This window comes from Pristis pectinata, chromosome 27, assembly GCF_009764475.1.
Source record: "Pristis pectinata isolate sPriPec2 chromosome 27, sPriPec2.1.pri, whole genome shotgun sequence".
Lineage (NCBI taxonomy): Eukaryota > Metazoa > Chordata > Chondrichthyes > Rhinopristiformes > Pristidae > Pristis > Pristis pectinata.
Genome location: NC_067431.1, coordinates 31,109,161 through 31,121,010, shown reverse-complemented (window position 1 = coordinate 31,121,010; position 11,850 = coordinate 31,109,161). Strand labels below are relative to the sequence as shown.

The following is an 11,850-nucleotide window of genomic DNA, read 5'->3' as shown; positions in this document are numbered from 1 at the left end:
AGCATCATGGGCTGAAGGGCCTGTTCTGTGCTGTAGTGTTCTATGTTCTATTTAATTAATTCAAATTCCAGAGTTGCCATGGTGTGAATTGAACTCTCATGTCTGGACTGAGCAGAGGTCTTTAGATTACTTTTCCAGCAGATTAACCATTGTACCACACACACAGCTGGGAGACTGGCTGACGTGACAGTGACCTTCTGTGTTCTATAATGTAGAGTGTGTATAAATGTAGTTAATTTGTACAATGTATGGTTTATCACTTCATAGATCAGTAAAGACAAAAAGACAAGTTATGCATCAATTTGGTTCAAATTGTTGATTTTATTTTAAGGTAAGATTAACTAAGGCAGTAAAGATAAATGTTTATTGCAAGCTAACAGATATTAAGGAATGTGTGATTATATAGCAATACAAAAATGTTACACAAAGCGAAAGGAAATACTTTAATGGCTTGAAGTTGTTTCATGCTGAACTTAACAGAAAAGAGCCAAAGATCTACTTCTGCTGAGGTCCAGCGACTGCAGGCTTTTCCTCTCGGAAGATGGGCACAGATCGCTCAGGAACGTCGGCCACTTTCCTGGGCCCAGTGATGGTGAGCACTCCATCTGCAGACAGGGAGCAGGCGATCACAGTTGGGTCCACTCCTGCTGGGATCTTGTACTTGCGGTGAAATTCTCGAGAAATGTAGCCATGTTCATCCTGCAGAATAGAGGGTTTAAGCTGGTGAGTATTTCCTGTTGTTTTAACAAAGTAGAGGTACTGTAAGGAAAATCCAGGTCCCTCGGGTATCATAGGATCTTCCATCCTTGGCTGGTGTGGTTCTGAAAGTTGTAAATGCTTTGAAGTGAAAGATAGAATTGTTTCTGGAACTCAGTGACTATAGGTAACATTAACATGCATGACACAAAAGCATAAACCCTTTGTTCAGAAAACAAGATGTGTGCTGGCTGGACGACAAAACGTTATCTGGATACAGTGTCAGTGTGGGAACTACTGAGAAATGGTCCTAAACATGGGCTGTGTGAAACCGCACTTCAAAATTCTGCCTGTCGATTGTGGAATCACAAGAAAGCAAACAGGTCCAGTTCAATCGGTTCACGTACGGACATGGGAACATTGACTGCGGCTGAGCTGATTGTAAATAACTCACGTTCTTGGAGACACAAGAGATTGCGGGTGCTGGAATCTGGGGCAACACACAAAATGCCGGAGGAACTCAGTGGGTCAGGCAGCATCTTTGCTGGAGGGAAATGGACAGTCAGCGTTTCAGGCTGAGACCCTTCATCTGGACTGAAAGATGGAGGGGGGGGTAGCCGGTATAAAAAGGTGGAGGGAAGGGATGGAGCAAGAGCTGGCAGGTGATTAGTGGATCCAGGTGAGGAGGGGTGATAGGCAGCTGGGGGGAGGGGAGAGTGGGAATGGTGATGGAGGCTGGGAGGTGAGAAGTGGAGGGGACAAAGGGTTGAAGATGATGGAATCTAATAGGAGAGGAAGGTGGAGCCACGTTCTTGTCTACCTGCAGTAACTTCCCACACTCTTGCTTACCAAGAACCTGTTTACCTCTGCGCTAGAAGTATTCCAAGACTCAGCTGCCACTGACCTTTGAGGAAGAGAGTTCCAAAGACTCAGTCCTCTGAGAGAGAACATTTCACCTCATCTGTCTTAAATGCATGACCTCTTCTTTAAAATGTGACCCCTAGTTCTAGATTCTTCCACAAGAGGAAACATCCCTTCCACATCCATCCTGTCAAGTCTCCTCTCGTGCTTCGAAACTCCAGAGGATACAAGCCCAGCCTGTCAAACCTTTCTACCCAGGATCCATTCAGACTGTTTAGATCACTGTCCTGCTGAATCAGCTTTAGAAATCTGTTTTCAAGTGATGAAAAGCTGACTGGGCATACCACCTTGTTCTGGGTGTTAGAGTTGGTCGCATGTAATTCCTGGCAAGTTTGCTATAAAACAGATTTGCCATGAATGATGTTTGTAAAAGAAAAACTCATTTGAGAATCCCTCTACAATATTGTAGCACAAAACATCCAGAGGAAGTACAGAGATTTGTGGATTTTCCAATGAGTCAGACCTGTTTAAGAGGTGTAAATTCATTAATGTCACACATGCAGGAGAGAGTGGCTGTCAGCAAGAGAAAGCCACCACACTCGAGCTCCCTGTAAGGGACTCATCAATGGGAGCATTGAGTTTACTATAGAATGTCAACAATATCTCAGGATAATCTTACGTGCAAAATTATTACAAACTGATATGTGTTGCCTTCTTGAACACCAGGTATAATGGTGTTTGTGCAGAGGAACTGTGGTTTGCCATTCAGTTAGGTTTAATAGCACCAACTTTACAAATGGACATATTTTGATTTTTACAACATTTTGAAGTACTCTAATCTATTAAAATATAATTTCACTCTTTATAAACTAGTAAAGGATGGATTTGAAAGGAGAAAAAGAATCTTGCAACAGCAGTGAATACTTCTCCTGTGCTGAATTTACACTCAGGCCAAATATCATGTTCAAGTATTTGAGCTTTGGATTGATGTCAATGTATAACTGAGCTGAGACTGGAGACTGCTGACTGCTTCAGACACCTTATCTCAGCAAAAGATGTATTTATAAAATCAGTTCCAACAAGTCTCATTGCCCCAGCAACTTACTGAGGTAAAATGGTAACTATAGCTCATTAGTGATTCATTGGTTGTAGTGTTGTACGAAGAGTCCTGAAGAGATAAAAGCTGCAGTGTAAATGCAAGGTCACATACGGCAGGAACTTTGCTACTTTCATAGTTTGCTTAGAATTAATTGATATTAACCAGGACAGTGTAAGCAGTGTAAGCACCTCAGATTGTGGATTGGAATAATTCATGTTGCTAACTGCTAGTCAATGGTCTCTGTTGGTACTGTACTGCTGGGGCTATTCAGTGAAGACAGCATTAGGTTCAACTGTGATGCCTACGTTAGTCAAATAACTTCCTGATGATTACTGCACTCGTCACTTGGGAGAAATGGAATCATGAAATGTTAGCTAATAACAAAAGGTTCATGCATCTGTCACATATTGTGTTGTTATCTAAAGTTCATGACTACAGTCTCGTAATTAATTTCCAGGAACAATTCTATATTTAATTCTGTAGAGAGTGCATGTGGTGGCTTAGTTCAATGTAAGGAGTGTGCTGTTTTGCTGCATTTCAGTGTTACTCTCTGTTTAGAACAGTCTGCATTGTGCTGTGTGTAGGCACTACCTCGTTAACCTTGTCACTGATGAATTATCAGCCTGTGTACTATCTCACTAAAATGCAAACAGTGGCCAATTCGACACCAGTACTGATAAATGTCTGTAGTTTTCATCATGGTTGTACATATTCCGAATGCTTCACAACTGCGAGCATGCACAACTGGTGGGCATGGTAGCATAGTGGTCAGCATAATGCTTTACAGCGCCAGCAACCCGGGTTCAAATCCAGCCACTGTCTGTAAGGAGTTTGTACGTTCTCCCCATGTCTGTGTGGGTTTCCTCCAGGTGCTCCGGTTTCCTCCCACATTCCAAAAAACATACAGGTTAGGAAGTTGCGGGCATGCTAGTTGGTGCCGGAAGCGTGGCAACACTTGCGGGCTGCCCCCAAATCACTATGCAAAAAGATGTATTTCACTGTTTGTTTCGATGTACATGTGACTAATAAAGAAATCTTATCTTATGTTAAAGTGCTGCCATTGCAGTGGGCACTCTTCCAATGGTGACAGATCCGGTGTGCACCACTACAGATGTAAAAACAGAGCAACACCGCAATATACAAAGTCTCCAAGAATAAAAATGTATTCCACGGAACTAGAAATTGTCCAGACCTGATTTAACATGTGCTGCATCAGGTGATTTTAAAATCTCATTAGGGAAGAAGAGTTTTAATCAGCAAACACAAATTTCAGCTCCCACACAGATTAACACGTGAAGGAATTGGTATAAAATTTATCTCATTCCTACCTAAAGTATGACTCCTGCAAATTAAATCCAAGCCAGCATTTGTACCGAGTATTCTCTAAAGCTTATCCAGCAGATGAAAGTAACAAAACAGGACACATCTATAATGGGTAAATAAAATATACCTGACGTTCTTCATGTTGAGCTTGGATTTCAATAAATTCACCCAGAATTTTGACTCGAATTTCTTCAGGGGTGAAATGTTTGACATCAAGGTGAATTGCAAATTTATCCTTGTCCAGTCTCAGCTGCAAGAAATGGATTATAGATGCTCAGTGAAGTATAGATGCCAAATTCACAAGTCTTCTTCAATATTACCAAAGGTGATAAGACAGCTCGACAGAAGTAGGATTCTGAAGTTCCACAGCTCAGCTCCAACGATGCCGATATCTCTGTCAGGATATTGTAATAGGTACAAACTATATTGGTTCAGTGCACAAATCAATCAATTATTTGCTAACGTTGTTTCAGCTATTGTGGCTGGAAGAGTACAATGATATATCTCCCTGTAAGCAGCCAAATAATATGACCTGGGTACAGCCTGCAATTAACAACATAAATACTCTTTCCCAGTAAATTAAAGTAACTTTAGGAATCTTTTTCTGAATATTCTGTGTCCTACACAACTCCCAGCCACATAAACCTGCAAGTAGCTAGCCAAAGCTTAACCAGTTGCATTGATTTTTTTTAAAAGGTGGATCAATTAGGCCCATCCCATTTTCTTAAATCTACTTTTGTCCCAGTACAAAAACCTTCTAATTTCCCACAACAAATAAAATAGACCTGTCAAACCTTTGTACCTTGCAGACTAGGTTCTGAGGCAGTCTATCAGTGCAGAGCTTTGTGCAACAGGGAAGTGCATGTCAGGAATTCTGGCTGTAAGGAGGCAACTTTATGCTGCCGACTTCCATGAAGGATAACACCACCTGTACTGCACTGGGGATGCAACTTTATACAATATACCTCAAGTCTAAAGGTCGACATCCATCCATCAACAGCACGCGATGGGTATGGGCTGAATGCACTGCAGCAACTCACCAAAGTTTTATTGAAGGCACTTTGCCATCCCTTCACCAGGTGAAAGGATGTGGGCAGGAGGTGCACGGAAACACCAAGTGTCTCAACTCACACACCAACCTGACTTGGACATATCTTGTTGTTCCTAGGCTAACATCCTGGAACTCCTGAGCCACACAGACTCAAGGTTACACATCTTCTAACCACTGATTGGCTTTGTTTAAAGTTAAAGGTGCTTGGTGAGTTGGTGTCTGTGCAGCCATGGTATGATGGGGTGGAGGGGTTGATGCAAGTTATGGATGTGGTGAATGTTGTAACCAAGTGAGGCAGCTTTGACCTGTGCAATGTAGGCGTGAGTAGATTATTCCATCACCCTTCTGATAAATGGCAAAGATGCTTACGTAGCAAGGAGATGAGATACTTGCCACAGGACACCAGGCCACCAACCTTCTCCAGTGGCTGTGGACTTTGTGTGACAGGTTCAGTGGAGCTTTCTATAAAACTTGACTCCAGGATGTTGAGGTAGAAGGTTTACTGGTGGTAATGTTATCAAATGTCAAGGGGAGGTGGTTAAGCAATTTTGTTCAAGTTGGCCATTGTGTGGTGTGAAGAATATTACTTGGCGTTTATCAACTCAGGCTCAAGTTAAGGGAAAGAAGCTCTCTAACAGTATCACCAAAGAGAAGTTTTGAGGGTCCAAGTTTTCTAATCCTAAGCCTTTCTTATTGGCATAGATTCACACCAATAATTCCGGAGAGGTCAAATATATTTAATCCCTGTTGCATTAATAGTGAACAGTGAGGGGGGGGAGTCTTTCCTTGGGTGACTGAGAAAGTTACTACTGTACACCTTCAAACAATGGGTTCAGGAGCAGCACAGAGAATATCAAGGGTGACCCATCTCAGCAAGTGCATCAGATATTCAGTTCTGACACTGGTGCTTTGTAATCACACCATTGTGTCTTCAATCAGCCATAATCAGTAGAATGGAATTTTCCTCGCCAGCCTGTACTGGGACCGCTGAAACGTTCTTTTCATAAACAACATTCCGGCACAGCCCACAGAGCAAGGGACATAGTCATCTGAAAAGGCACCTTGCATCACACAAAGACGCACATTGTTGGGAAATGCTAACTCATTGTGAGGTGAAAATTATTCTCAGAATTACACAGAACATCCAGATATTCTTTAGACCCTTGATTTAAAATATTTCAGAATTTTTTAATGAATTAATTTACATGTTTGTCAAATTAAGGACAGATGGTGCAGCCAACTACGTCCCAATGTCTTGGCAACCTGATGCACATTTAATCTCCATTATCCCTGTTCCAACAGTGCAGAGTTGACCCTAAATCAGAACTTCACTCTAAGGGGATCAGTCTTCCTTTGTTTGGAGTTCAAATTATTACCATTCTTTCCAAGCTTTCATTTTTTTGTCCTGTAGACTCAGACTTATTTAACTTGAAACCACCACAAGATCTGTTCATGTACGAGACAAGTTTTACTGTGGAACTGGCCCGAGAGCTGGAGTAAACACAAAGCTGACCTGACCGTGGTCACTCTGAACACAACTCAAGCCCAAGGACCATTAACCTTTCTGAGAACCAACCTGAACCCAACATGTGGTCGGCTCCCTTCAGGCTGGGCTCATTGGCCAAGGCTGGATGGGTAAATGGGGGGTGGGGTTGGTGTGACGAACTGAGGGACCCCACATCATTCAATCCAAGAGTTGGAGTGCTTCACTGAGGAGGGGTTACTATGGTGACTATGAAACTCCCTCCCAATACCCACTTTATCGTTATGGAGACAAGACCCCTTCACATCCGGAGACGGAGATAGTCCCTCAGACAGTGAGCTGCCCGTCCATCTGCCACCTGTCTATGTGTAACCCAGCCCCCAGCTCCGGGACCGGGGACTCCCTGCCCATGTTCTGTTGTTGAGCCTGCACTCATTGCCCAGCTGCAGCAACATGGGATCATCCTTTGCTCCCTGCCCCCAGGCTCAGCAGACCCATATATCTCCCAGTGTCACAACAAGAAGGTGCCAGTTCTTCGTGTGTAGAGCTGTCCCAGCACAGCATGAGCCACCGTGAAGCCGGCACACGGTGACAGTGTTCATCCTCAGCACTCACCTTCTACCCCACAGTCAGTGGGTCAGAATGGCAGAGTGAGAGACCACTCCACCCTTCAAGTCATGCTGTCCCCTTCCCCTTTTCTCCTTGTTGACACACGTGACTTTCTAACAAGTCTTTCCAAGCCCTGACTGGTTCCATTTCCCTCACCCCTACAGGCAATGTCCACATCATCACCAGCCTCTGCATAAGGGGAATGTTTCTGCGTACACCCCCAGTGTGTGCTGCTCTTCACTTGGATTCCACATCCTTTCGTCCTCAAACCACTATATTTACCCTGTCTAAACTCACCATGATCTTGTACACGCTGATCAAATCTTCATTCTTTGCTCCTGAAATAACAGCCGGCTTCTCTAATATAACCTCTGCCTGAAGTTTCTTTTTCCCTGAGAGACTTCTTTTTCTGCATCCTCTCTGAGACCTCCACATCCTTCCTCAAGTTAGGTACGATACACCCATTATGGCCCAGACAATGTTTTATAAAGATTCATCATAACTTCTTTCCTACTCTAGTCTCTCTGTATGAAGCCAAGGATATCATTTGATTTATTAACCACTCTCCCAATCCTGGCAAACTCTCCAGTGCAAAGATAGTGGGAGCATTTCTCATGACTTCTCTATATTTCAATCTTTTGCATGTACCCAGAGGACTTCATCAAACATGGGCTATGTTGTTAACTGCAAGTCTTAACTAGTCATTCAAATTTCCCAAAACCTGTAATTTTTTAACGATAGTTTTCCTCTGGAAGTGATGGATAAAGAATATGCCTCATTTCTTTGGGATAATGTTCTGGTGCCTTTGAGCTTTACAGACCTGGTATAAAACAGGGCAAGAACAGAAGGTTCTTACCCCTCTAGACCAAGAAAGATTCACAGAAAGTATTCCAATCAATTGTCCCATCAGTGTACAATATGGGAGTAACGCTGCTTTAAAGTGTAACGTTGACTTTCAGTGAGGCTGATTGTTTAACAGGAGTGGGAACGAATCATCATGTGGTGGCAGATTTAAGGTAATTGTGTTGTGACGATCTGGAATGCACTGTCTGAAAGCGTGGGACAGATCCCACGGTAATTTTCATGGGAGAAACTGAATATATGTTAGAAAAGAAACGTAATTTGGCAATGGAGAAAAGATAGAAAGTAATTAGGACACAGCATGATGGTCTGAATGTCTCAGAGTCGAGGACCATGGTTCAGGACAGCACAGAAAACCATGAGTCCATGTGTTTGGAGCACATGGAAGCCCAGTACAACTGTCAGTGACTCTGCTTCCACCACTCTCTCTGGCAGTGTGTTCCAGCTACTCACCGCTCCCTGGGTGTAGAAGGTCCCCCTCAAATACCCTTTGAATCTCTTGCCCCTTATCCTATATATCTCTTACTATGTTTTGCGACTAGAAATTTATTCAGATGGAGAAAGATTTTCAGCAGCTTGGCCACTACAGCTGTGTGTGGTGGAGAATCCCCCAGGTTCACCACCTTCTGAGTGTGAAGACTTCTTCTTCTCTTAGTACTGTACCTCTTGCCCTGAGACTGTGACCCTCACTCCAGACTCCCCAGCCAAGGATAACATCATCACTCCATCCAAACTGTCTCACGCTGTCAGAATTCTGTAAACTTCAATTAAATCCCCTCTTATTCTTCTATATATAAACCTAGTCAACGTAATCTCTCCTCATGTGACAGTCTTATCATTCTAGGAATCAGTCTGATGAATCTTCTCGGCAAGAGTATTCTTCATCCAGGTAAAGAGAATTAAATGACAGCAGTACTCCAGTGTGGTCTCAGCCAGGCTCTTTATATTTGTAGCAGGACACCCTTGCTCCTATACTCAAATCCTCTTGCTGTGAAGGCCTTAACTGCTTGCTGCACCAGCATGTTTCCTTTCAGTGACACCAAGGAACAGAATAACAAATCTCTTTGGATATTACCACTTCCCAATCTAACACCACCTAAATAATACGCAAACTTTCAGTTCAGTAGAAGTTTCTACAATTCATTTTTGTATTTTATGTTTCCCTGCGAGTTTACTCTCATCATTTATTTTTGTTCTCTTGATCAAATTTTTGGTTCCAACATTTCCTGTTTGGATTCCAGTTCCTAATAATGAGATTCTTTTTCATTATTATTACTGCATTTGGAAAGCCTCGTTCTAAGGTCATTCAAAGCTCCACTGCTTATACCCTGACCATCACTGGCTCACTCACCCATCACTCCAGGGCATTGGCTCCACTTAAAAATTCTCAAATTTGTTTTTGAATTCCTCCACAGTCTCACCCCTCCTTAACTCAGTAATCACCACCAGCCCGATAACTCCATGAGAAATCTGGCTCCTCCAATTCCTATGCCTTGATGATGCCTGAATTGAATTGCCTCAGCTGTTGAAGTGCCGAGCCTTGGAGTTCCCTCTCCTGCTCTTTTTTCCTGCTCCTTAGACCCAACCTCTTTGATCAAGCTTTTGGTCTTCTGCCCTAATCTTCTTCAGTGACCTGGTCCATTTTATACTTAACAATATTCCTGTGAAATGACTTGGGTGTTTTAGCTTCTTTAACAGTACTAAATAAATAGGGATTGCTATAACAGATCCCAATGTTCAATCCTGGACCAACATTTGACCAGATTAGTGATGCATCAGCACTGAAAACATCTGAACAGACATTTATCATTAACTGCACCAATGAACTACATTAATTATCTTCACAGTTATGGAGCCATAAAGCCATACAGCATGGAAACAGACCCGTCGGCCTACTGAGCCTGTGCTAACCATCAGCCACATATTTACACTAATACTATGCCAATCCCATTTTATTCTCCCCACATTCCCATAAACTCCCCCAGATTCTACCCCTCACCTGCATACCAGGGACAACTTACAGCAACCAGTTAACCCACCAACCCATATGTCTTGGGGAAGTGGAGGAAAACTGAAGCACCAGGGGAAACCCACGCGGTCACAGGGGGAACGTGCAAATCCACACAGACAGCAGCTGAGGCAAGGATTGAACCCAGACTGCTGAGCTGTGAGGCAGTGGGTCTGTTAGCTGCACTACTGAGCCATCCAAACTTTACGTTATCTACACACAGAAGAACTGAAGACATTCGCCATTGTCCTGACACAGACTACACGTGCACTGTAAACAATCATGTTTGTTAAGTAACAAGAAAAGGACTCGGCAAGTGTAAGGTCATGTAGAACGTACCTCTGAAAGTCCAGATTGTAACCAGCTCGGTGTCCTGGCCAGAGCTGCTGACCTCCAGTAGAAGGGGTTCACCAAGGAGGAGAAGTTGAGGAAGGGGTCAGGGTCAATGTGTTCCCCAAAGTGCTGGTCAAAGATACGGGAGGGGAAGATAGAATTCGGGAAGAGGGAACGTCGAAACCATGGATGCTGAATTGCAATGTCCATCTTCTCTTAAACGGAAGGAGAACGTTTAGCTGTGCAGCTTGTGCCGACTTCAGTCCAAGAAGTGCTTGAAGGCCAGCTGGTGGCTGTGATCCTTATATATACAATGACACCCACCCATTGAACCTTCTGGAAAACTGATGCAAGGCTGATGAGCCTGTCATGTGATTTCATTCTTTAGGGGTTTATTATTTTTGGGATTAGAAAAGACACCAACAGTAACACAATCTCTCTACTGTTGAACAAAGGCTTGCTGATCAACCTCTTCCTCTGCTGGCAGAGCCTCCGAATGCTTCACCAGATGACCTCATAGCATTTGAAAGGGAAGCTATTGTATCAGGAGAAATATTATGGTGTTTCAGTTTTATTAACAATTAAAGATTTTAGTTTCTTTTGTTCTTCTGTCTGTGTATTGGGTCATCCAGAAGTTTAACTGGAATGGTGATGACGGTCATCATAAATGTTTCAGCCTAGAAATAGGCCGGTGGTGATCAGTTTATAACGTAGCCCAGAAGGATATTTTAGTTTCTGGCTGTACTGAATGGTATCATTCCACAGTCCTGCATTACCAGATCATAGTGACACAAAGTCCTGCTGGGTCCTCCTGCCCTCTCGCTGTGATTTATTTTTACTCTTTGAGCAGGTGTAGACATCATTGGCATTTATTGGACTGTGTGGGTTGTGTTGCCATTTCACTGGACAGTTTGAGTCACCACGTTGTTCTGGGCCCAGAGTCACAGCTCCTCATTCTGCCTCTCCTGAGAGCGGTGGGAAACCAGAAGGGTTAAACAACAGGCAATTCATCGCAGTATCATCACTACTGATGCTGCTTTTTATTCCAGAGTTGAACCTTCAGCTATAAGGTTAGAGCAGAGGAGCTGGGGTTGTTTCCTTGCAGGGGTGTTGAGAGAGACGTACAAGATTGAAAGTGTTCCCATTCAGTGACAGCTGATGGAGCCCAGGCCTCGATAGAAAGTTTTGGGCAGTAAATCCACGGGGGGTGAGGAAGAGCTTTCTCCACACAGAGTGACTGTGACCGGCAACTCATTCCTGTGGTGGTGGGAGATGTGGAGTCCATCGGGACTTTCCAAAGGAAACTGGATAATAACTGGAGAGGAGCCAGGGAACAAGATTGGCAAGATCACTGCTGACACAGACCTGATGGGCTGAATGGCCTCCTCCTGTGCTGTAATGATCCTATAAATACCCCTGCTGCTTTGATGGGATTTGAACCCAATCATTGGTCCAGGTCTTGAATTACCAGTAGTAACATAAGCACTGTGCACCTAATCCACTCTTGGTCCAATCTGGGGTGTTTG

General features: G+C 43.5%; 1 protein-coding gene across 1 annotated transcript; it reads right to left on the bottom strand.

Moving 5' to 3' along the window:
- Positions 1-320: 320 nt before the first annotated feature.
- Positions 321-10,581, bottom strand: LOC127583719 (alpha-crystallin B chain). Its single transcript, XM_052039994.1, has 3 exons — positions 10,331-10,581; positions 4,107-4,229; positions 321-699 (listed from the first exon to the last, which is right to left on the bottom strand). The coding sequence occupies exons 1-3, from the start codon at positions 10,532-10,534 to the stop codon at positions 496-498; spliced, it is 531 nt and encodes a 176-aa protein (XP_051895954.1). The 5' UTR covers positions 10,535-10,581; the 3' UTR covers positions 321-495.
- Positions 10,582-11,850: the final 1,269 nt, after the last annotated feature.

Excerpts from the sequence above, each read along its gene's own strand:
- LOC127583719 (XM_052039994.1), bottom strand. The coding sequence starts at position 10,534 with ATGGACATTGCAATTCAGCATCCATGGTTTCGACGTTCCCTCTTCCCG. Across the intron at positions 4,230-10,330 it reads TACAATCTGGACTTTCAGAG|CTGAGACTGGACAAGGATAA; the intron begins GTACGTTCTACA and ends CATTTCTTGCAG. Across the intron at positions 700-4,106 it reads CTCAACATGAAGAACGTCAG|GATGAACATGGCTACATTTC; the intron begins GTATATTTTATT and ends TCTATTCTGCAG.